The 25,236-nt window shown below is 41.2% G+C and overlaps 2 protein-coding genes across 9 annotated transcripts in view; one reads left to right on the plus strand and one right to left on the minus strand.

Moving 5' to 3' along the window:
- MCPH1 (microcephalin 1) overlaps positions 1 to 25,236 on the plus strand; it is a 239,172-nt gene that overhangs the window by 115,696 nt on the left and 98,240 nt on the right. The window lies entirely within an intron of this gene.
- The window catches only part of ANGPT2 (angiopoietin 2), a 62,352-nt gene that overhangs the window by 18,809 nt on the left and 18,307 nt on the right, over positions 1 to 25,236 (minus strand). For 2 of the 4 annotated variants that reach the window (XM_004046583.5, XM_019032550.4), the window contains exons 2-4: positions 12,234 to 12,389; positions 7,445 to 7,566; positions 1,159 to 1,391 (exon numbers count right to left, since the gene is read on the minus strand). In XM_004046583.5, coding sequence (XP_004046631.1) covers positions 1,159 to 1,391; positions 7,445 to 7,566; positions 12,234 to 12,389 — 511 coding nt within the window. The remainder of the gene's footprint in view (positions 1 to 1,158; positions 1,392 to 7,444; positions 7,567 to 12,233; positions 12,390 to 25,236) is intronic. The other 2 variants (XM_055349787.2, XM_004046584.5) reach the window with 1 other exon arrangement.

Raw genomic sequence — 25,236 nt, forward strand, 5'->3', positions numbered from 1 at the left:
AGACAAAGACTTGTTATTTCAAGACCCAATCATTTGGTGAGTTTTATGACTTTGGAATTCTTAAGTAAGCAAAAAAGGCTGTACCACTTTTTTAACCTTTCTAGAAAGTTTCCTTTCAGCCTGTTTTCTTCTTAATTCTCAAAAGATTAATACTTACTTTTTGGTCATTAATTCCATGCAATTAAAATACTTCAAATAATCCAAACTTCCTTTGCTGATCATCAATTACATGTAATGAAAGTACTTCACAATCACATAAATTAAATTATTGCTTTTGAAGATCTTTCGTCTTGAGTAGAATAGGGTAAACTTAGTATGGAAGAATTTAAAAAGAATGTCCCTAAACACTGTTATCTGTATCATGACCCCATTGCCTGCCCCTTCAGGCCATTATCCCACTGAGGACATAGTGGGGTGCAGTGACACATCTCAGCTTACCGCAACCTCCTCCTCCCAGGTTTAAGTGATTCTCCTACCTCAGCCTCCCAAGTAGCTGGGATTGCAGGTGCCCACCACCATGCCCAGCTAATTTTTGTATTTTTAGTAGAGACAGGATTTCACCATGTTGGCCACGCTGGTCTCCAACTCCTGTCCTCAAGTGATCTGCCTACCTCAGCCTCCCAAAGTGCTGGAATTACAGGCGTGATCCACCACACCTGGCCCTTCCCTCCAATATGTAAGAGATGCTGCAAAGTAAAACAATAATAAGGAAGGCAAAATGTGCTTAAGAACCTGGCAAGATAAGGGAACTAGCATCTCAAGTGCCAGTTTATGCCACTCACAGAGTATTATCTCATTGAATCTTAATGGCCATCCCATGGGTCTGATATTATTTTTCCCATGTAAAACCTAAATAAATGAATATCTGCTGTGGTTTAGTAATTTGCCCAGTCTCATCCTTCTAATTAATGATGGAACTAACTAAAAGTAGGCTCTTTACTGCCATGAATCAAAAGTATGCTTGGGGTGTTTGCTTCATAATAATTAGTATAACATATATTTCCCCTTCTCTTCTTCCTTCATTTTAATTGGTAGATATTTCCTATGAAATATATGAGAAATAGTGCCTTTTCTGAAAGGTGAGAATTTTTTAGTCTTTTGAGTGTTTTACTGACTAAAGGTTATTAACGCTGAAGAAAGCATGATATGTAAACTTACAGTTTGATGTGGACATCATAGTCAGTAAGTTATTAACTGTCTCCATGAGATCATGTTGCTGCTTTTGAAGAACTGAATTATTCACCGTGGCAGTCACTATTTTTTTTTCTAGTTCTTCAATGATGGAATTTTGCTTGGATACTAACACCTGTAGCTGATCTTTCTCTTCTTTTATTGACTGTAGTTGGATGATGTGCTTGTCTTCCATAGCTAGCACCTTCTTTTCTAGGAAACTTGTAAGGAAAAGAATTGTTAGTTAGTGAAGGCTATTCTAATGAAATATTTAATATTTATTGAATTTCTACTTCTCCAAGGTACTCTGTTAAGATATTGTAGTGGTTATAAAGTAATAAGATGTTACCAGAGCCCTAAGGAATCTCTGAAACTTGCTGAGAAGATTAGATATATAAATGTGTGTATATATGTAAACGTATAAGCATATATGTATGTACATGCAGACTTATGCATACACACAAGAAAAGGTACCCCATCTGGTCCAGGATAGGTGGGACATGGGTGTTTTTTGTATTAGATGCTAAAGTGCTCAGAAGAAAGGTGCTGCTCTTTCAAGCTTAGTGCTCATGAAGTGCTTTTTTGAGAAGGGAGAGTTTCAACTGGGCTGGACCCTTGGGTAGGATATTAGCTTTCTGCTAAACTATTTATATTTTAATATTAATCCTAATGATAATAATAGCACTTAATGCTATGTGAGAAATACTCCTTCATGGGGAGGTGAATACTTCTCCCAGACTCAACTCCTGGCTTACCAGCCCTGCCACTTGGAACAGTTTACTTAGTCGCCCTATGCATTAATGTCCTCACCTGTAAATTAGGTTACTATTACCTAGGTCATGGGATTGGTGTGAGGAACAAATGGGTTTTAAAATGTAAATGCTGGCCGGGCGCGGTGGCTCACGCTTGTAATCCCAGCACTTTGGGAGGCCGAGGCGGGTGGATCACGAGGTCAGGAGATCGAGACTATCCTGGCTAACACGGTGAAACCCCGTCTCCACTAAAAATACAAAAAATTCTCCAGGCGTGGTGGCAGGCGCCTGTAGTCCCAGCTACTCTGGAGGCTGAGGCAGGAGAATGGCGTGATCCCGGGAGGCGGAGCTTGCAGTGAGCTGAGATGGCGCCACTGCACTCCATCCTGGGCGACAGAGCGAGACTCCGTCTCAAAAAAAAAAAAAAAAGAAAAAAAAAAAAAGAAATGTAAATGCTTAGACTAGCGCCTGGCATACATTAACACTCAATGAATGTTTGTTAACGTTAATATAGACATTATTATTCCCATTTCCAATGAGGAAATTGAAACTTAGGGACATTGAGGGCCAGGCTCAGTGGCTCACACCTATAATCCCAGCGCTTTGGAAGGCTGAGGCAGGTGGATCACTAGAGTCCAGGAGCTTGAGAGCAGGCTGGCCAACATGGTGAAACCCTGTCTGTACTAAAAATGCAAAAATTAGCCAAGTGTGGGGGCACATGAATGTAATCCCAGCTACTCAGGAGGCTGAGGCAGGAGAACTGCTTGAACCCGGGAGGTGGAGGTTGCAGTGAGCTGAGATTATGCCATTTCACTCCAGCCTGGGTAACAGAGTGAGACATCATCTCAAAAAAAAAAAAAGAAAAGAAATGTAGGAACAATGAATCACATACCTAAAGTCACACACAGTAGGTGGCAGGGGCAGAATACAATCCCAGAACTTTCTGACTCTGAAATCTGCTTCTCTCCTTTTAATGTGGCCCCATTCCTTCTCTAAAAAATCTAACCAGCGCTATCGCATGTACTTAATACATAACAGTTAATATGTGAGCCAAGCCCTTGAAAAGCTTTTTTTTTTTCTTTTTTTGAGATGGAGTCTCGCTCTGTCACCCAGACTGGAGTGCAAGGGTGCCATCTTGGCTCACTGCAACCTTCACCTCCCAGGTTCAAGCGATTCTCCTGCCTCAGTCTCCCGAGTAGCTGGGACTACAGGCGCGTGTCACCATGCCAGGCTAACTTTTTCTATTTTTAGTAGAGATGGGCTTTCACCGTGTTAGCCAGGATGGTCTCGATCTCCTGCCCTCGTGATCCGCCCGCCCCTGCCTCCCAAAGTGCTGGGATTACAGGCATGAGCCACCACGCCTGGCAGAAAAGCTTTTTAAAAATTATTTAGAGAGCTGGTAAAATGATGCCATGTAAGTCCTAAGATATTTTATTAATGGTTATATAGTTTGCCTTCCTAATTTCAACTTATAAACATACGTTGCTATAAATATGTTCAATGAAGAGCACACCACTTTTAAACTAAAAATAGTTCCTGTCCATTAAGCCAGAGGAAACATATCCAAGATAGTAGAGACTATGTATTTGAGAATGTTAACTGTTTCCCAGGAACAAACTCAAAGACATGCACAGTCAAGGTATTTGGCAGGGTTTTTTGTTTTTTGTTTTTTGTTTTGAGATGGAGTCTCGGAGTCTCGCGCTGTTGCCTGGGCTGTTGTGCAGTGGCGCGATCTCAGCTCGCTGCAACCTCCGCCTGCCGGGTTCAAGCAGTTCTCCTGCCTCAGCCTCCTGAGTAGTTAGGATTACAGGCGCGCCACCATGCCCAGCTAATTTTTGGTATTTTTAGTAGAGACGTGGTTTCATTATGTTGTCCAGGCTGGTCTCGAACTCCTGACTTCCTGATCCGTCCACCTCGGCCTTCCAAAGTGCTGGGATTACAGGCATGAGCCACCGTGCCTGGCCGGCATTTTTTTTTTTTTTAATAAGATACAAGAGAAAAATTGGATAGCCTGACACTACATTATTCAGCACCTGAAGAGGCTTTCTGTGATAATTGCAGGAAAAGCAGCAACTAAAGATGTTTCAATATCTTCATTTTGTTTGTACAAGGCCAGTAAATAAAGCTTTCAAAATAGAGACACTTTTAAAAATAGAAAAACAGTGACCAGATGTCAGATTCCTTTCTCTGACGTTTTCCTTCCAATATAAAGTTTAGTACACATGAATTTGCACATTGCAGAGTTTTGTTTTAAAGGAAGGGGACCTCATATTCCCTTTTTTGAGTCCCGTATAAGTCAGCTATCTTGTTTAATAATGAAATATGTCAATGATGGCATCTTTATGTTTCAGAATTATTTTCTGTCTACTAACAAGTTACCACAGCTTCTGTTAATGTCACATTAGAAGCTGGTGAAATATTCTATACATTTCACTAGCTTTTCTGCGAAGGCATATGAAGAGCAGAGAAAAATTATTTTCCCACCTGCTTGATAAAGAAACCTTGAACCGGCCATTTAACACTGCTGTGAATTATCTGAAGCCTCCTGAGTCACTTTGCACTTACTTTCCTAGGAACCGAAAGCATGTGAAATTGACACACACGTTTCACTGAGTGATAGTTGGGTCCAGATCACGTCTTACCTTCCGTTTAACAGAGATGTATTGAACACCTACCATGTACAAGGTGTTTTTTAGGGTTTTGGAGAAAAATCAAGACATAAAAGCATCATGAACCATAGTCTTAAGCCTGCGGAAATTTAGATGTTTTGATGGTCTTCACATCATCGAGCTAAAAAGACAAGGCTATGAATGTCTCCCTTGAGGAAAAACTACCCTTGTGGCCATGTAAGTTCTGTAAATAGAAGTTATCACAGGGAATACATAGGAAGATCACGGTTTCACTGAAGAGAAAATGGAGACCCTGAGAAGTCACCTTTGGTGTCACAAGCACCTTCAGGTGAAAGGAAGGAGCCTTACGCTGGGAATCCCACCTCTGCACATGGCTTCCTGTGTCACATGGGCAGCCATCCTGCTGTGGACCTCAGGTGCATGTCTGTCTAGGTGAACATCTATCTAAATAAAGCTCTATGTAAAATGAAGGCATTCGATTTCATGGCCTTTCAGGCCCCTTTTAGTTCGAATGATCTGGTAAATCCATCTTTTTTTGACAGTAACATTTTCTGACTCTTTAACCCTGCAAACAATATTAACCAGCCGAGGAACTGGCTACCCATTACATGTCTCGCCCATAAGCAATAACAATCAGTATTAATAATAATTATTAGATATTCAATTGTAGCTCTTAAATGTATTCCAGCCCCCTGATCGTTGTAACTTAGTATGTAATTTTGGAGAGATGGGGGTCTGTCTTTGTTGCCCAGGTTGGTATCAAACTCCTGGGCTCAAGCGATCCACCTGCCTCAGCCATCCAAATAGGAGGGATTACAGGTGTGTGCCACCACATCTGGCTAATTTTTTTATTTTTTGTAAAAATGAGTTCTCATTATGTTGCCCTGGCTAGTCTCAAACTCCTGGCCTCAAGAAATCCTATCACTCTGGCCTCCCAAAGTGCTGGGATTATAGGCATGAGCCACTGTGCCTGCCTTGAATCTATTCTATAAAGAAAGCAATTGCACTTTTGGGGAATCATAAAAGATTATTTAAAATGTGGTTTGTCCAATGTGAAATACCATTTGGATATTTTTGTAATGATATTCTTGCAAATAAAATCATAGGCCAGTCAGAATTTAAGGTAGAAAACACAGCATGCAGAACTCATACACCTGTAAAATCATCAACACTATTTTCTTTTTTTATTATTTATAGCTGTTGATGAAAAAAACCTTTTTATTTCCTTTCATATCTGTGACAAAAAAATACGATTTCTACAGCTGATGAGAAAAAGCTTATTCTTCCTACAGGCATAGCTGAAAGCCAATATGATTGGAAAAATATTTGCAAAGATGATATTTGGGGGACATAATTGACCCAAATTGGTAGTTTTAGCATTGTAGCATGCTAAATTTGAAACCCAAGTGGGGAAACAGTATTCAGTATTAGGGTATGTTCTACAAACTGAACATATCCTAGGTTTGTCACGGACATCATTGTATAACAGGCAAGAGAAAAGTAATCTGCAGCTCCCATGTGTTCCGGGAATCACTGCAGCATTTTGAAGAGAAGATTACTAAGTAAGACTATTTTAAGAAAACGACGCCAGGTACGGTGGCTCATGCCTGTAATCCCAGCACTTTAGGGTGCTGCGGTGGGCAGACGGCTTAAATTCAGGAGTTTGAGACCAGCCTGGGCAATATGGCAAAACCTTGCCTCTACTAAAAAAAAAAAAAAAAAAAAAAAAAATCAGCTGGGTGTGTGACACATGCCTGTAGTTCCAGCTACTCAGGAGGCTGACATGGGAGAATCACCTGAGCCCAGGAGGTTGAGGATGCAGTAAGCTGAGATGGCACCACTGCACTCCAGCCAGGGCAACCAGAGTGAGACCCCGTCTCAAAAAAAAAACACAGAAAGGAAAATGAAATTAGCAGGATTGTTATATCTTAATGATTGGTCTCAAATGTTCATTTACTGTTTGTAGAGGAGAAATCTGAAACATGAAAGAAAAATATTTGAATTTTAAAAATCTATTTGCTTTTCAAAACCCTAAATCAATAATGACTTAAACTTGATATCCAAAGGACAGAAAGAATTATTTCAGCTTAGTTATTGATTAACAGTAAAGAACAATTATTGAACAAGAAGTTTATCATTTTTGGTTAAGAATAAAGAATTATTTAAATTGTCAAATAGGATATATTGTTATAGCCATGTTCCATGTTGTATATACATGTCTTCATTAAAAACAAGGAAATAGGCACACCAGGTATGTGCATAAAGTAATCCTCTTTTGTCCCAAGTGGAACAGACCTATGAAAACAGTCCCCACCTATCACCTACAATTTTTTTTCTATTGTTGATCTTGAGATTTTTCTATATTTTATTTAAATATTAATATAATCATGTTTAATATTTTTGGTTTTACTTTATCGTGTGTTTGAAGAGGAAGCATTGGATCATAAAATCTGCATTGGCTTACAGTATAAGTGTAGCTTTCATACTATAGACCATTCTGCATTGAACAAAGCTAAGTCCCCAAGGGCAAAGGATCTTGGTCAAGTTAATACTGAAATAAAATGCCTGGGCCAGTGGTTCTTTCACTCCACAACACTAGCTGTATTTTTATAATAGATTAGCATGTATAATACTGAGGCAGGGTTTGGAGGATTACTCTAAGAGGATCTTTAAGGGGCCAGGGAATGAAAGGTAAAATCCAGGACTGTGTTAGATCTGTGCCTGTGCAGGAATTTTCTCCAAGCCGTCTCCCTTCTCCTCCCTCATGAGGTTTCTGACCGTTACACTAAACATGAAGAAACTCACTATTCTGATAATTCATCATTTGAGACTGACTTTCGTATCTGGAAAGTGTGCAATCCTGAATTATAAATGTTTTAGTACTGTTATTACCTGTTCTTATCTTGCAATTTGTTTATTTCACTGGTCTGGTCCAAAATCTGTTTTTCCAATTTGTTTGTCGAGAGGGAGTGTTCCAAGAGCTGAAGTTCGAGTCTCGTGGTCTGATTTAATACCTAAATGAAACAAAATGAAGTTCCTATTAATTATTTTTTAACTAGTTTAACTTTCTAACTTCCTTTTCATTAAAGTACCCAAGCTACAGGAAAACATAACAAAAACATTATTTATTAACCCAAGTCTCTTATTTTGGCATATTTTTCATTTTCAGAAAAGGCTCAATGTCTTAGATCACATCTGAGTGTGTTAAACCTTTTTACTCTTTTCCCCATGTCTCTATTTTTTTTTTTTTTTTTTTTTTTTTTTTTTTTGAGATGGAATCTCACTCCATTGCCCGGGGTGGAGTGCAGTGGCATGATCTCGGCTCACTGCAACCTCCGCCTCCCGGGTTCAAGCAATTCTTCTGCCTCAGTCTCCCCAGTAGCTGGGATTACAAGTGCGTACCACCATACCCAGCTAATTTTTTATATTTTTGGTACAGATGGGGTTTCACCATGTTGGCTAGGCTGGACTGGAACTCCTGACCTCAAGTGATTCACCTGCCTCGGCCTCCCAAAGTGCTGGGATTACAGGCATTAGCCACTGCACCCGGCCGTTATGTCTCTATCTTGGAAAGTGGCTAGTAGTTCTGGACAATGGGGTTTGTGTCGAATAATAAATGTTATTTTTCTAGTCTGCCATATTTTATTTCATACAATGAGACAAGTAGGAGTATAAAATGGTCGTATTTCATAGGTCAAAAGTATTTTCCCTTTGCTGAAAACAAAATGCTATTCTCATATTTATTTGTCACTAGACAGAGAGATTGGAAGTCACATGCTTCCATTATATAAAAATATAGATAATTTTTAGCCTGGCATTTCCTCATTTGTCACCACTTGTTTAGACTTTTATTTCTTCTTGCCATTTCTCCTTCCTGTTTTAAAACTTGTTTGAACCAATCGAAGCCATATAGCGTGAGTGTGAAGCGGAGCCTCAGCCTTGCTGTGCGGGCCTTTGTGACGTACTGTGTGGCATGAGCAGTGCCGCTCTCCCGTGGATTCTCTAGCGCCTGGTTGCCCTTCAGCAGGAAGAATCGATTACTCACTTCCTCCATGTCATGCTTATTCAGGATGTGATGTCACATGCAAATGTCAGTCAGCATTGTTGCCAAGGAACCGGGGACCTTGAAAGAATCATTGTTTGCTGGTGTCTTTATGTCATTTGCAGGAGCCTTGGCTGGTCCACAGCGTGGGTTTCAGGGATGGTCTTATCCTTAGAGCTGGTTTAGTTCTTATCACAAAAAGTCTTCTGTGAGAATAAAGTCCTTGGCCAACATAAGGTTTTGTTTGGGTTTTGATATTAACACCTGGAATATAGATTTGGCCTACGTCTTCTTTGAGTCCAAACATTCTATGTTGGTTATTTCTAAAAGGAACTGGAAAATTGTGTCTCCTGTTTAATTCATAAGGGTTATAACATGAGTAAAATTCCGTGGGGAGGCAGGGAAGGATGGCATATAAGTCATGATTGACCCAGTAGTAATTGTAACCATTTTCACATCACTTTTCTGGAGAGCATCAAACCGCTGGACCAGCCTGAAGGCCTCCATCTGCAGGGAACTGTAAATTACCCAGGCCAGGTAATGATCCGTCATTCCCTTTAAGATATGAGACCTACAGCCACCCATTGTTGCTCAATTTGATCATCTCTCATTCTGACAGGCTTGGAGAATCTTGCTTCTAATCAGAAATTTTCAGATTTGAATTTAAGTCTATTTCACAAAATCAGTAACTGCTCAGCAGATACCTTCAAACAGAGTGGGTACATAATTCAGTTTCTTTGCGGCCTTCCTTAAGCTCAGCCATTTTTCTTTTTTTTTTTTTTTTTTTTTGAGACAGGGTCTCACTCTGTTGCCCAGGCTGGAGTGCGGTGGCACCGTATCCGTTCACTACAGACTCTGCCTCCCAGGCTTAAGCACTTCTTGTAACCTCACTAAGCCTCCCAAGTAACTGGGTGTACAAGTGCACACAAGCACGCCTGGCTAATTTTTTTTTTTTTTTTTTTTTTTTTGGTAGAGATGGGGTTTCACCATGTTGCTCAAGCTGGTCTCGAACTCCTGATCTCAAGCCATCCACCCACCTTGGCCTCTTAAAGTGCTAGGATTATAGATCTGAGCAAGCGTGCCCAGCTGGCTCAGCCATTTTCATGTGTTCAATTGGGCTTTACATGGAAAAACTGCTTACTTTCCATCTGTTTTCTTATTTTCCTGTTATCCTAGATAACATGATATCTAGTTTCACAATAGACGTTTTTTTTTTAAACCATATGACGCAACACAAGTACATCAAATGCTATGAAGTCTCTGACCGCTATAGGATGTAGCAAGGTTTGCATTGCTGCTCTGTCCTAACACTTTTTCATTACTATTATTATTTTTTATTTTTTTAAATTTTTGCCAAGCTGCCATGCTTGGATCTAACTATTATTTTAAAATATAAGAAATGTTAATTTTAAAAATGCTTATGAGACATTTTTTGGATGAGCTATTCAATTACCCATCAGTGGTACTGTCAAAAGGTGGGGCATGTGACTTAATCATGACTAATTTATTTTAATAGGTTGGTGCAGTTTTGCCATTGAAAGTAATGGTGGCCAGGCACGGTGGCTCACGCCTGTAATCCCAGCAGTTTGGGAGGCCAAGGCAGGTGGATCACCTGAGGTCAGGAGTTCGAGACCAGCCTGGCCAACATGGTGAAACCCTGTCTCTACTAAAAATACAGAAATTTAGCCAGGTGTGGTAGCCTGCACCTGTAATCCCAGCTACGCGGGAGGCTAAGGCACGAGAATCGCTTGAACCCAGGAGGTGGAGGTTGCAGCAAGTCGAGATCAAACCATTGCACTCCAACCTGGGCAATGCAGTGAGACTCTGTCTCAAAAAAAAAAAAGTAATGGCAAAAACTGCAGTTACTTTTGGTCCAACCTAATAATAATTGGCTGTAGATATATATTGATATATTGACTTTTAAATCTTTAGTTTTTATGACTTCCTAGGATTTAAATTTTTAGTACCTTATGGTCCGTTATGTAAAATATTTATGTATGTTTTTCCTGAACTGTTGTGATATTGTGGAAAGACCTGGTAATCAAGTAATTTGTTATTCTGTTCTCTTATCTGTAAGTCTTTTGTTTGTCTATCATTTCGCTACTGTTTTCTCTGACCTCATCCAACCATTTTTAGGAAGACAATGAAAGAACAGCTTTGCCTTCTAGAATGAGTCTTACGACAGTGGCAGGGCTTATGGCATCTCCTCTCTCATGTCCTCTCCTGGCTGACGTCTAGCATTTCTTGATCCTTTTAGCTGAACTAGCATTTAGGAATAATATGGAGTGGGGATTGTTTCACTTAAATCTGCTCTTTTTTTAAAAGCATTCGTTATAGCCCAGAGTAGCAAGCCACTGACTTCAGAAGCATGTAAAGAAGGCAGGATGAGGAGTCAGAAAGCGGGCTTGGCTGCCGAGAGTCACGACCACGGCCTTGAGCTTGGAGCGTCTGCATTTGTACTGCTATTAGCAGCTTTTCCCTTTCCCACCCAGGCCGTTCGCTGGGTCACATGTTGTGCATCATTTAGCATGTCTCTGGGTGAATTTTCTTCTTTTGAAATTTTCCTATTTTGCTGTTATTTTACTAGTTTCTTTCTTTCTTTTTTTTTTTTTTTTGAGTTGAAGTCTCACTCTGTTGTCCAGGCTGGAGTGCAGTAGCACGATCTCAACTCACTGCAGCCTCTGCCTCCTGGGTTGAAGCAATTCTCCTGCCTCAGCCTCCCAAGTAGCTGGGATTGCAGATGCCCGCCACCACACCTGGCTAATTTTTTTGTATTTTTTAGTAGAGACGGGTTTTCGCCATGTTGGCCAGGCTGGTCTCGAACTCCTGACCTCAGGTGATCCACCCATCTTGGCCTCCCAAAGTGCTGGGATTACAGGTGTGAGCTACTGCGCCTGGCCACTAGTTTACTATTTCAGTCTTCTTTCTGTTATTAATAATCACTAGCTCATAGAATCTCACAGTGGAAAGAGAACTTAGCAATCACTTGTCTGGCCCAACCCTTTATAATATTTGAGACCCAGAAAATGTGAGTGCCTCATTGTGATGCATTTATTTGGTTAGTGGCAGACCTGGAGCCATGGCAGCGCTCAGGGCTCTTGCTCAGGCGTGCATCATCTTTTCTGTGGCTGGACGCTTCTCACTGTCCCACTTGTCTCCTTCTCCATAAACTCATTCCACAGGCTGTGTTAGCGGTTGAGATTCAGGTTTTATCTTAACTCAAGAGTTAGATTTAAGGCCAGAGTTTCTAGCTCTCTGCCTCAGTGCTTTTCATTTCTCAAATGTTCAAAGACTTTAGGACTTAGAAATGGAAAATGATCCCCAGAGTCCAGAAAGCACCAGGGAGACAGAGGGGGTATTCATCTTGCAGTGGTTGGGATGCGTGGCATGAAAATGACTCACATGTCTTTAGTAGATAGAACACATGAAATTTAACCTCAGTATTAAAAACAAAAACAGATTTACTGATTTTTAATTCATAAGCAGCTATACATTCTTAATTTCTTATCAACTCATTCCTTTTCTCCTGTGGTGGTGCCTTCTTCTGTTTCTCATGCCTTCATTGAGGAAGCTCCTGACGCGACTGAGTGCTAGTCTCTAGCTGCAGGGACACCGTGTGCTTTATGTGGCATTACTTACTTGGGCTTCCACATCAGTTAACTTCCGCGTTTGCTCCGCTGTTTGGTTCAACAGGTTTGTCCCTATTTCTATCATCACAGCCGTCTGGTTCTGTACTGCATTCTGCTGTATCTCTACCATTTCTTTTTTCATGTTGTCCTGGATATAATTCTCAAGCTAGAAAAGAACAGTGTTAGAAGGCAGTCATTAGTCAAATGACCGGAAACCTGATTCCTAAATGTTTGTCATCTCCTCCCTATCTTAAAAAAAAAAAAATCTATTAAAAGACTTGTACCTTGCCTTCCTTTTGGAATCTTACTATTTTTTTTTATCATTAGGAAAATACAGTGTGATTTTATTTTTATGCAAAATCTGGCAACTTAGTCACATCATGTAAAGGAGGGAGACAAGCTACTGGTTGCTTCTGTGTTCTTCTAGAAGTCCGTGTCATGGCGGGCCACAGAGGGTGGTGAGGGCAGCCACAGGGACTGCTGGGTGCTGCCACTGTGGGGTTGTGTCTGTCCTACCCAGCTGCAACTCTCACCGTGCAGTCAGGAAATGATAATTTGACACAAAGAAGCATCACTATTTCTCTCACATTCTAGACTTTTGGTTTCTCCACATAGACTTGAGAAGACACTCTAAGACAGCATATAAGGAGAGGAGCACCCTTTTGATTTTCCTTTTAACCTGCAGAATGACCACTCAGTTCCACATTCTGTGGGGTCTTCCCCACCTTCCTCCATATTGAGTTAATTCGACCTATTAAATTTTTCCTAACGTGTATGCATTTTTCACAATTTTGTCATTTCATGTATCAAGCAAACTTTTAATCCCACCTTGGTCCATTTATCACCTAATGTGCCATGGGCTGGTTCTTCTCTCCCTCAGTTACCAAAGATGATGATCAGCCGACTAATTTTAGCATTAACTGAAACACAAGAGAAGGAAGAAGCTCATTTCACTGCCATTGGTATAGCTATCCCTGTCTATGGCAGTAAAATTATATGATTACGTATAACTGCAAGACAACTCAGTATGTGGGAAGAGCCTTTGGGCTTGGAGCCAGGGAATCCTGCCCTCTGCTTTATAGTCTTGGTTCTAGGAAAGTTGCTTAACCTTTTGGGACCCTAGTTTCCTCATATGTAAAATAGGGTTTCTGGCTGGTCAGAGGAGTGTCTTAAAGAGGAGTTAAGCTGTGCTTTTAAAGTCATTGTGTATGCGTAACTCCAGATACTTAGCATTTAATTTCCTTTCTTCTTCTTCTTTTTTTTTTTTTAAATAATCTAATGATGGGGACCATTATTCCATTCACTGGTCCAAAGTATAAGCTCGTGAGTGCAGAAACCATGTTTTCTTCCTTTTCACATAGTGTAACAAACATTGTTTATTACATTGAATAATTGAAAGATGATTATAAAACTGGTTCTGGTGCCCTCCTTTAAAAACTTAGAATTCTTTATAGAGAAACCATTCGTGGAGTCAGTCATCAGACATGATTTCCCCCAAAATGTTAACCACTAAATAATTCTGTGCTTTCTGTCTTTAAGAGTAGGAAAATAGGATGGGAAGGGTAGAGTTTCTCTCTTAGAGCTTCTTTGTTGATGCATTTCATAGATTGTGTCTTGTGACTGGTATCAGATGGTTTTAGGATTAGGCTGGAACTATAAGTTTACTGTTTCCGATGCCCCCTCGCCATCGACTCTGCCCCACTTCTCTGAGCTCCCAGCTCCCTGCATGCCCCTCAGCCTGGTCACTAAGGCTGCCTCCCTGGCAGTCATTCTCCCGTGGATATTGGATGGGTCAGATGAGCAGGATGCATGAGAGGCACGGTCAGCCCTCCATCTGTGGCCTCCACATCTACGGGTTCAACCACACCATCAATATATTTAAAAAAAAAAAAAAATAACAATACAACAATAAAAAACAAAAATTGCAAAACAATACAGTATAGCAACTATTTACATGGCATTGACATTGTGTTAGGTATTCTAAGTAACCTCGAGATGATTTAGAGTATACAAGAGGAAGTGCATAGGTTATATGCAGATCTACCCTGTTTTACGGAAGAGGCTTGAGCATCGTGGATTTTGGTATTCTCGGGGATCTTGGAATCAGTCCCCCACAGACATCAAGGGACAGTTGTACTAGAGCTCCAAGCGTGTGTAAAATCATTTTGTTGAAATGTTACTCAAGCCATCCACCCGCCTCAGCCCCCCAAAGTGCTGGGACTACGAGTGTGAGCCACCACATCTGGCTGAAGCCTTAGTTTTCCATATGAACCAAAACAGAGTAGACCCCTATTTAAAAAAATTTAAAAATTTAAAAATTAAAAAAAATTTAAAAAAATAAAAAATCAGTCACTGATACCCGGCAGGCCAGCAACCATCTCTATTATAGGCTTCATAAAATGTGAAGAGTCTGAAATCTTACTAACCCTTTCTCAGAGTTAGCTCAGGCTTTTTAGTGTGTGTGATCTTTCTTAATTCATTCTTTCTCCTTCCTCCCCTTCCTTTATAAAACGGTAACTTTTGTGATTGAAATAAACTATTTAAAAGAAGCCATAAATAGCAGTTCGTAATTCTCCCCTCCGCTCATCGCCATGGGAGTAATGGAATTTTTGAGGTTGCAGTTAAAGCTGTGTGTCACCCAGGGCACTGTCTTAGTTACTCCTCACACCACCCCAGCCAAGATAATATTTAAAAAGTTTCATTCCGGGAGGCTTGGAACTATAGAGATAGACTCCAGCTGGAGTTTAGTTTAAGCCCACACTCAGAAATAATAATTTACAAAGTGGTATAAATAAAAAGTCTTAACCTCCTTCTTGATTTCAGTACTTAAGAGCTAAATAAAAATTATTGTATTTTGTCACTCTAAATCATACAACCAGAGAGGGAAAATGAATCCTCTAATACTGCCTTCCCCCATTTCTAGAGCTACTGAGTCAGATGTGTTTGCAACTCTCCAGAGATATGAGAGGATTGTTTATAATTGAAAACTTAAAGTCAAATTCCAATTTGAAATTAAACTTAGGAACTTTGAAAGACATACAGGCCCAACTTTAAAAAATAAAATTTCTTAACCTGCCATATTGTTTTCTAAACATAAAAACAATAGAATGCAAGAATCTTTTTAAATTGCTACTTTTTAGCTATTCAGGATGACTAAGTGTAGGTTCACAGTGGGTGAGCTAATGTGTGTCCATTTATGTTAATCTTACATAAAAGCAGATTACAAATACACATGATGTGTGTATATACAGATAGGTATATATCATATTTGTATATAGTGTCTGTAAATATATACAGCTCTTGAAGCATGTATCATTTAAATAAAAGAAAATTCTGTATGATACTGACTGCATTGCTAATTAATTGAAGTCTTTGGGAGAAGGATGGAACAGAACCAAAAATGTGCAGTAGTAGATATTTTGTGTTGATTTTAAAAGATATTTGAGCCAGTCGTGATGGCTCATGGCTGTAATCCTAGCACTTTGGGAGGCCGAGGCAGGAGGATTGCTTGCTCTCAGGAGTTTGAGACCAGGCTGAGTAACATGGTGAAACCCATCTCTACAAAAAATACAAAAAAAAAACAAAAATTAGCTTGGCGTGGTAGTGCAAGCCTGTAGTCTCAGGTACTGGGGAGGCTGAGGTGGGAGGACTGCTTGAGCCCAGGAGAGCAAGGCTGCAGTGAGCCATGATCGTGCCACTGCACTGCAGCTTGGGCGACAGAGTGAGACCTTGTCTCAAAAAAAAAAAAAAATTAAAATTAAAAATAAAAATACTTATGTTCTTACTCTTGAAGTCATTAAATTAAGGTTTTAAGAGAAATATATGATGTGACAGTCAGGTACTCTTTAAAAACAAGGAAGAATACTGTATATTTAGCCCCAGAAACACTAGCGACAGGAACAGCCACAGTAATGGTAGGTACTGTTTCTTGGTTGCCGGCACTGTCTGTGCTGTATGGGAATCGCTGTGTCGGGATCCCAGGCGCCTCACATCAGCACAGGTGGATGCAGGGCTGAGCACTGGGAATGACCCTCAGCAAAATGTTAGTTCAACCCAGAGGCCGCTTCGTACTTTTCCAGCCTTTTAAGAGCCAAAAGTGATATATCTCAAAATTGGCTTGAGTATGCCTTCCAATTCCAGGCTTCACAGTGCCTTAAGAAAACAGACAGACCACCCACCCCTCAGTGGAGGGCCATTTTTACCACCAGAAAAGCCCAGAATTAAAGATGACCAATGCCAGTTCTACCTTCTGGGAGCATCCTGACAAAAGAATCTGTGTTTTCTTCCAAAGATTAGTAGTAATTTTTAGAGATACAGAAAGACTATGGATGTCCATCATATGGTATAAAAATGAACATTTCCAAATAAAGATCTCCCATTTAATGTAGCCTTTCCATAAATCACCACATATCAAGGATAATGAGAACAAACCTAGAAACAAAACCATCTGGCTCATCCACTTGGATAGACAGACCTTGAAATTTCCCTGTCTCTTGATCTTGATGAATTAGTTATTTTCTAGTTTATTGTCCTAGAATGTCTTTCTGTTTAGTGTCTCTCTTATTTTTACTGGCTGTGACTGAAACCCAGAAATATAGAAACCTGCCCAGAAATATGAAATTCCATTCTAAGTATAAGGAAGTCTTAGTACAAGAAAAAAAAAAAAAAAAAACCAACCCAGTAAATAAGCCATCCTCCACTGGCAGCACCAAACTCCACTTGCCTTTGGAGAATGTTTCCCATCCCTGTCATCTGCACCGAACTGCTCTCATCAAAACAGTTCCAAGATACTTGAACCTCCCGTGGGAGGGGACCCGGCTCTTTCCAATTTCACATGCATAGCATGTGAAACATATTCATGTTTTGCAGGAATGTTTGCCATCGCCTTCATATCTGAAGAGGATTATGCCATGAGCGTGATCTGTCGGCACACGTGTCTGAATAGGTCCCGCTGTATATGTGTGCGAGGACAGTGTGTGTTCATTTTGTCCTCTTCTTGATGGTTGACACAGTCGGCAAAGTTTGGGGCCTTGGGCTGTTCTTCCTTTCTCAGAACTCAAGTGACTTATGCAAGTTTAACATTGAGGGCCACAGCGATCCTTCTAGCTGCATGGTTTGCTGCTCAGTGTTATATGATTTGCTAAAAGAGTTGCGCCCCAGACATCGTCTTTAAAACTTGGCAACATATCGAAACTCAAGCAACCAGAATGAAATATTTTAATGCAACATATATATATATATGTTTACATTGATATATATATATATATTTTAGTGCAAAATATGTTCTGAAGTTTTTTATTACTCCCACAACGTTTTGAATAATCAAATTTGACAGGAAAAATAGGTCCATTTGTGAGGCAACTATGGCAGATTGATTACACATTTAAAAGTTTATCTGGCTATCTTCCTTCTCACCAAGATTGTCTTCATTATTTTTTATACCAAAAGAAAAGTAATCTTGAAACTGGCTCAGTAAAGGAAAACATAGATGATATATGAAAACTATCCCCAACTTGGAGATTCTGATGTTGATTTCTCACCAACTGTAGATGCTGGTTGAGAGATCGTTTCTATTTAAATAAAATTCAAGGTCCTTAGACCTTTTTATTAATTAGTTTTTGTCCATCTGAGTGACCTAAGCTGGACAAAAACTAATTAATCAGAGGGTCTAAAGACCTTGAATTTTCTAGTAAATTAACAAATAATTTGAGATTTCCTTGGAAACATTTTACTGTTGCCCATTTCAATTTCGAAATAGGATTTTGTAGCCATCTCTCACACACACATACACGTTTTTCTATCCCAATGATCCATCTATCTTCCCACCCAGCCCTTCCATTTTTCTAGTAAACCCTTGAATTTTTCTAGTAAATTCACAAATAATTTGAGATTTCCTTGGAAACATTTTACTGTTGCCCACTTCTATTTAGAAATAAGATATTGCAACCATCTGTCTTACACACACACATACACGTTTTCTACCCCCCATGATCCCATCTTCCCTCCCAGGGTCCACTGTCCTCTCTCTCTCTTGCTGGCCACGCATCCACCAGCTGCTCTCCTTTCATCCCACTGTCAGAGTCAGGAAGCCACATGCAAAGCTGGTGACCGCAGCTCACTTTCTTCCCTTGCAGGTTTGTCTGAGGATAAGGTCCAGATTCCTTCTTTTTAAGACACATACCGCCTCCTGACTGGCGCCCCTGATCTTGTGGGCCTCAGACCTGGGCGCGCACTGTCTTTGGCTGTCCCAGCTGCCCAGTGGCCTCATACCACGGCCGCCTTTGTGTCTCCTCCTTGAGTCTTCTCTTCCTCCTCAGGTCCCACCATCCCCCATTGCATGCCCTCAGCAAAGATACTCATTTTGTGTTTCATTTTGATATCAAAACCATTTTGTATTTGTGTCATTTCATTTTAAATCTCCACAGACAATAGGTTAATGTTCTTGCTTGCTTGAAGAGTGAACAGAATCCTCAAACTCTGCAACCATTCTACATATACATCCTAGTAACAACAAGCAAAACATCCACTCTTAGAATTAGTTTGAAAACTTGAGTGTAAGATTATTAAATCCAGGGATATTCTATTTGGGAGGCTTTTGACCTAATGTTCTTGGTTCCCTGTCATGAGGAAACTCTGAAACATCATTTGAGGTCTCCAGACAGAAAAGTGGCAAAACTGTGCTCTCCTCCCCCTCCTTTTAGAGTTGGGCTTGTGTGTGTGTGTGTATTTATTCTGGAGATTTTGCTGCCTAAGCAGCTGTGTACTCAGCAGTACTTCATGGCAGAGGCTGAGCCTAAAGAGGGAAGGGCTGGGAGATGCGGGTTTTGGGCAGCACTTTGTCCTCCTAAACCCCTCGCCAGAGCCTGGGGGGTAGGCACAGTACCCACAGTGAGAGGTGATGTTCACATGCCCTGTGATGTGGGAAGCAAGTTTTCTCCATATATTGATGCCAGATTTGAATTTCTAGAACCTAGAAAAGCCCATTCCAAAGCTACTTGCCATCTGTTGACTGTTTTTATAGTCTTGGCCTTTTCTTCACGTTCAGTGTAAGGCCCTAGAAATTGAGGCAAAAGCTAAAGGTCGAGGGAGGGAAGCCTGGCCTCTGGTGCCAATTTCCTAGTGGGTCTTGTGATTTCTCTTAGGGAGCACACTTGCCTTCACCTGCCCTGACCACGTGGACGCCTGCCCACATAGGGTCTTTTAAGCACTTCCTGAAATGGATCTGTTCTCATCTAGCCTTTTTGCTTTTTTCTATTCATAATTTTTTGTTGTCTTTTTTTGACACGGAGTCTCACTGTGTCACTCAGGCTGGAGTGCAGCGGCGTGATCTTGGCTCACTGCAACCTCTGCCTCCCTGGTTCAAACGATTCTCCTGCCTCAGCTTCCCAAGTAGCTGGGGTTACAGGCACACACCACCATGCCTGGGTAATTTTTGTATTTTTAATAGAGATGGGGCTTCGCCATGTTGGTCAGGCTGGTCTGAAACTCATGACCTCAGGCGATCTGCCTGCCTTGGCCTCCCAAAGTGCTGGGATTACAGGCGTGAGCCACTGTGCCCGGCCATTTAATAATTTATGAGTGACTTTCTGATACTGTATCTAGATAACCAACCCCTTTCCTACTTTCACTAGTATAAGAGACTGAAAGTTCACTTTTGGCCACTATAAACTCCAAGATGTAGTAGGAAATAAGTTTGTGGGCTTCAGCTGGTGGCATTCTAACATTAATAGTCCATGCCTCTCCTCCTGTGGATAGATACACCCTACAATAATTTGAGTGTACCAGTATGTCTGTGCTCTGGCAAATCCTATCCGCTTTGCTCTTCTTTGAGTGCAACTGCATATTCTTTGCATTAATTTTTTTCACATATATTTGAATATATGTTTTTCCACATATATTTGAATATATGTTTTTCCACATATATTCATATCAGTTTACCTCTTTGTGTGTTTCCCTTACCACTACTCCAAAATTTGATAAGGAAATGTGCTTTTCCCTTCAAAATGTTCCAGTTATTTTCTACTGATAAAGTGGCTATTTCTCATCAATAGCAGGCATTTTAAATACATGTAAGTTTAAGGAGACTGCTGTAGTAACCTCATGTAAATTTCTTTGGGCATTTCATATGCAAAGGGTGTCACATCTTACACGGGTGTCTTTTAGAGGTCTTGTAGGGCACATATATATTTACCAGATGTCTGTGAGCGTGCAGCCTCATGGCACGTCATGCATACCTGACACTTGCACAGATTCCTGGAAGATGAGGAGCAAATACAGTGCAACAGACGTTGTCAGGCCACGTCTGCATATATAGATATATACACAGCAAGAATAGTTACAGCAGCTTACAATGACAAAATGCTTCTCTGTGTGTATGTGTGTGTACCTCTGTCTCACCAGATTCTCACACTGCCTTAGGTTGGGTTTCCCCAAAAGCAGAGCCTGAGACAAAGGCAGGCATGCAGGAAGTTTATTTAGGCAGTGGTCCCAGAGCGCAGCCATGCCGGACAGGCGCGGGAGGCAGGGGCGCGGCAGGGTGGTTCGCACACGTGGACTCAGGCGGCCACCGCCGTGCTGGCTGGTAAGAAGCCCCACAGGATCTCCCAAGGAGCCCTGGGACGGTGTCTCAGAACATCCACCTGGGGCGAGAATGGGGACTGCTGTCCCCAGGGGCAGGTGGAGCCCAGTGGGCATTCATGACCCAGGTTTTGGAGCTGTGCTTGCGAGAGTGCCGAGGAGGTTCCCATGAGTGTCCCGAGGCAGCTTGGAGCCAACGTCCCTGGGCATGGCCTGGGGGTTTGTGGGAAGGCCTGAGGCAAGGCCTGTCTCTGAGATGTCCTGAAGAGCAAGTTGGGCCCAGAGGGTTAATTCCGAGCAGCACAAGAGGGTGAATTCTGAGCAGCACCAGAGGGTTTCCCTGACACAGCAGGGGATGCTTTGAGGCCCCTTTAATGAAGGAGAAAAATGAGGCTTAGAGAAAGTCAGTGCCTACCCCAAGTCTCATGGGCCCCAGGCTGTGGGCAGTGGCTAAAGACAGGCTAGTGGGTAACTCGGGGCCACGTGGAAGGGGAGCTTGTATTTATAGCCCCCAGTCAGCAGCGCTGGAGAGGAGAGGATAGGAAAAGCAGTGCTCTGAGAAAGACAATATTTCTAGTAGATTGGGGCAGGGCAGGCCTGGAGACAGGAAACCAAAGCCAGGGTTGTCATGCAGGAGTGAGATGAGGTTGCAGCAGCAGAGCGACTGCGGAGACGCTCGGCAGGTCCTTGGTGGCCTCTCATTCTGCAGACTTCTGCCATTCGTCTGTTTTTGGGGATATTTTGTTAAATTCTCAGCTTAGAAGACAGTAGTGATGTTTTCCCTACAGAGGTAGAAGAAAATATAAAACTATTTTCTTTTTAAAACTGTACTGAATGTAGGGCCGGGCATAGTGGCTCACTCCTGTAATCCCAATACTTTAGGGGGCCAAGGTAGCAGGATCACTTGAGGTCAGGAGTTCAAGACCAGCCTAGGCAACATGGCGAGACTCCATCTCTACAGAAAATTTTTTTAAAAATTAGATGGACATGGTGGCTCATGCCTGTAGTCCTAGCTACTCAGGAGGCTAAGGTGGGAGGATTGCTTGAGCCCAGGAGGTTGAGGCTGCAGTGAGCCGTGATCATGCCACTGCACTCCAGCCTGGGTGACAGAATGAGACTCAATCTCAAAAAAAAAAAAAAAAAGTACTGAATGATAAATGATTACAAATAGAAGCAGTTAAAATTTAGCTCTAGGAATGAGATTGATGCATTTAGGCTACAGTATACCAGGAACTTCCTTTTTTAATGAAACTAGAGCATTCTTGCCTTTCTGAATTTAAGGCACAATGAAAGAAAAAATAATAATAATGTAACAAAATGTCTCTGTTTTTCTATGACAAATAGAACCTTATGTATATCTGTCTAGAGACATATATGCATACATTTGCCTACACATGTGAGGTAGGGGTGTGTGTGTGTGTGTGTGTATCTGTGTGTGTGTGTGTGTATGTGTGTGTGTTTCAGTTCTCTAAGAAATAGACATTCCAAAGCTTGTGTGTGTGTGTTTCAGTTCTCTAAGAAATAGACATTCCAAAGCTTGTGTGTGTGTGTTTCAGTTCTCTAAGAAATAGGCATTCCAAAGCTTGTGTGTGTGTGTTTCAGTTCTCTAAGAAATAGACATTCCAAAGCTTGGTGGGCAATGGCGGGAGGCTTTAGACCCTGTAATATTGTCGGACTGTCACTGTAAGAAGGACGCTAGCACCTGGGTCACAGTGCTAGCTGGTAGCAGAGTACTAACTAAAACCCTGGTCTCCCAACGCCCCATCCAGCACTCTCGTCGCTGTACTGATATGCCTATTCTTATCTTAAAAAAAAAAAATGCTGTCTGAGGAGCATTAACATTCTTACTTTTTCATTTTTGCAATGAAGTATACAGATACTGATGGCCTTTTACGTCTCCTCTCTGCCCTGTTCTTGCTCTCTCTTTCTGTGTTACATGGGTTTGCCAAAATACTGAGTGGAGCTCTGTGGAGGAGGTGGCATGATCAACTCTGAAGTGGGCAGTTTTTTTCTTTTTCCAATAAACTGAATTTACTTGGTCACAATGACTATCCTAAATGGCTAGAAAAGGGAAAAGGCTAGCGAAACTTAGATGATTTTCTAAATTTAGATAATTTTCTAGAAGGCATTTTCAAGGCAAACTAGTTTTTGCTGTCCTTTATAAGGTCGGCAGGAAGCGTGTGTTGTTTCTGTTTTAAAAAGGGAGAGGAGCGGACTTGGGAATGCTGATGGGAATGCTTGAGAAATCTCACAGCAGGGCTGTGCGTGCCCTGCCGGGTCCCACTGCCTCTGGACAGAAACCCCCCCAACTCCACCGCCAGCCAAGACTTTCTGCTTCTTTATCTCCTCTTTCTGCTAGCACCCAAAAAGTTGAAAGAATTCCAATGGATAGAATTTTTGAGATAATATTGGAAGATGATCAAAATACACAGGATTAATTTACACGAAGACTCAGTGGGAACACAAGCCATCTTCTGTACATGAAGATGCACTACTGACCCGCCGTCCGCAAATGTGTTTGTACAGTTACTTTCTCAGTATGGGTGATGGCTCTCCAACGAACTGCTCCTCGTCTCCTGCCTGGACACCCTTCTCTCTGTGCTTTCCTGGGTTAGAGTAAATGGATGCAGACACACATTTCCGTGCTCTGCAGCAACTTGAGACTCCTGTGAGCAAAACGCACTGACGGGCAATGTGCGTGGGTGGTGGGGAGCATCCAGCTCCCATCTGCGGAATAAACCCGCCCAAACCATAGGGAAGAGCGCTGTCGTATAAGGCCAGGGGATTTTCAGAAAAGACATATGTTCTTTCCTCTTTGATTTTTGTGTTCATAAAGCTGTAGGTGCAGCTTTTTTTAATGTAATGATTTAATAACCGCTGAAGTTCGTGCTTTCCTGAACTATTTAGGAAGATAATCTACCCCTTATATTGGATGAGATGATCTGTCCCTTCTACCTCTGGTTCAGTTCCCATTCTCCCAAGTGTTTAAAGCTGCGAGTTTTTTCATACTTTCATATTTATTTACATAACTTAAACCCCCTGTGTGCATGGACTTTAAGGAGCTGTACATCCGCCTGGGCTTTGTAGAAGCTGAAAGGGAGCAATCTTTTTATAACTCACATTAGAAACACAGATTATTTAACGGGGCTATGTTTTGCACCTTAATCTTTAAAGTTGCAATATATTTTAAGCATTTTAACCTTATTTTAGATCTGATCAGCAGTAGAATGTTTTCAGATAAGAAACAATGGAGCAAAAGCAAAACAATATTCAATACCTAGATGATGTGGCAAGACAGAGAATAGTATAACTTTTTGTTTTCCAAATATAACTTTTATCTTCATCTCTTGATCTGAAATTTGGTAGGAAGTGTAACAAGTACGAATCAACATATTTACCATTTGCCATTTCAAATGTTGATAGTGAAGCTGGGACCTCTGTTTATTATGGAAGACCATAGAAAACCCCATAAACACGTTCTACTTCTGTCTGTGGCCAGCAGTCCAGCAAAAATGTTCTAAAAGCACATGCACTGTGTTCCGTGATGATTATAGTTTGACTGTGCTGGAAAGAGAGACTGTGAACTGCACATGGTGATTATAACTTTGGGCAAATCACTGAACTTGTAATTATGTCTTCCAAGACCTCCTAACCCAAAATAAGAGAGTATTTTACTACAAAATATATGTTACGTCAAACTGTTTTTTACAAAATACCAGCTCTAGGGATGTTTCCAAGTCATTTTCGGAGAGAGTTTGTCGATTTTTTTTTCAGGGTGTGTCACTCATGTATTGGAGGGGGAGAGGGTTGAGTAAGAACCGACATGCACAACTTGGCCATGAAATGAAGCGCAAGCATACATTTTATTTCTATAGGATTCCTCATTCTAAAGTGATTTTTACAGAAAATGGCACTCTAAGAAGGAATTCATTAAGATAAAGACACAGATACAGCATTTAGAGTTACACTTTGCCATAAAAGAGCCTCCCTTACCTCCTGACTTGAATCTATAACATCTGCTGAACTGTCCACATCAGGAAGACTCGAAATATGTTTTGAGGCCAATTATGTGATTTCAGATTGAACCTGCTAACATCAGATTCTTTGGTCAGTAGTCTCACTAGTTTTGTTCTCACAATGGAATTATTATTTTGATTTTTAAATGTTGCTCCATGGAGACTGGTATGATGAGCTCATGCTCTGCAGTTCCATTTTAACAAATAACATAATAGATCGCTGTCAAATGAATGCCATCACAGACATCATGTTGGGTCACAGAAGCCACACCCTAGGAGTGCTTACTAGATGATCCATTTCCATGAAGCTCAAGAATGGACCAAACTTACTAAAGGTGATAGAAGTCAGAATAATGTCTTCCGGGTGGGAGGGGTTTGAGGCTGTGAACTGAGCAGTGGCACGAGGGAGCCTTCTGGAGT

The sequence above is a fragment of the Gorilla gorilla genome, chromosome 7 (assembly GCF_029281585.2).
Source record: "Gorilla gorilla gorilla isolate KB3781 chromosome 7, NHGRI_mGorGor1-v2.1_pri, whole genome shotgun sequence".
Taxonomy (NCBI): domain Eukaryota; kingdom Metazoa; phylum Chordata; class Mammalia; order Primates; family Hominidae; genus Gorilla; species Gorilla gorilla.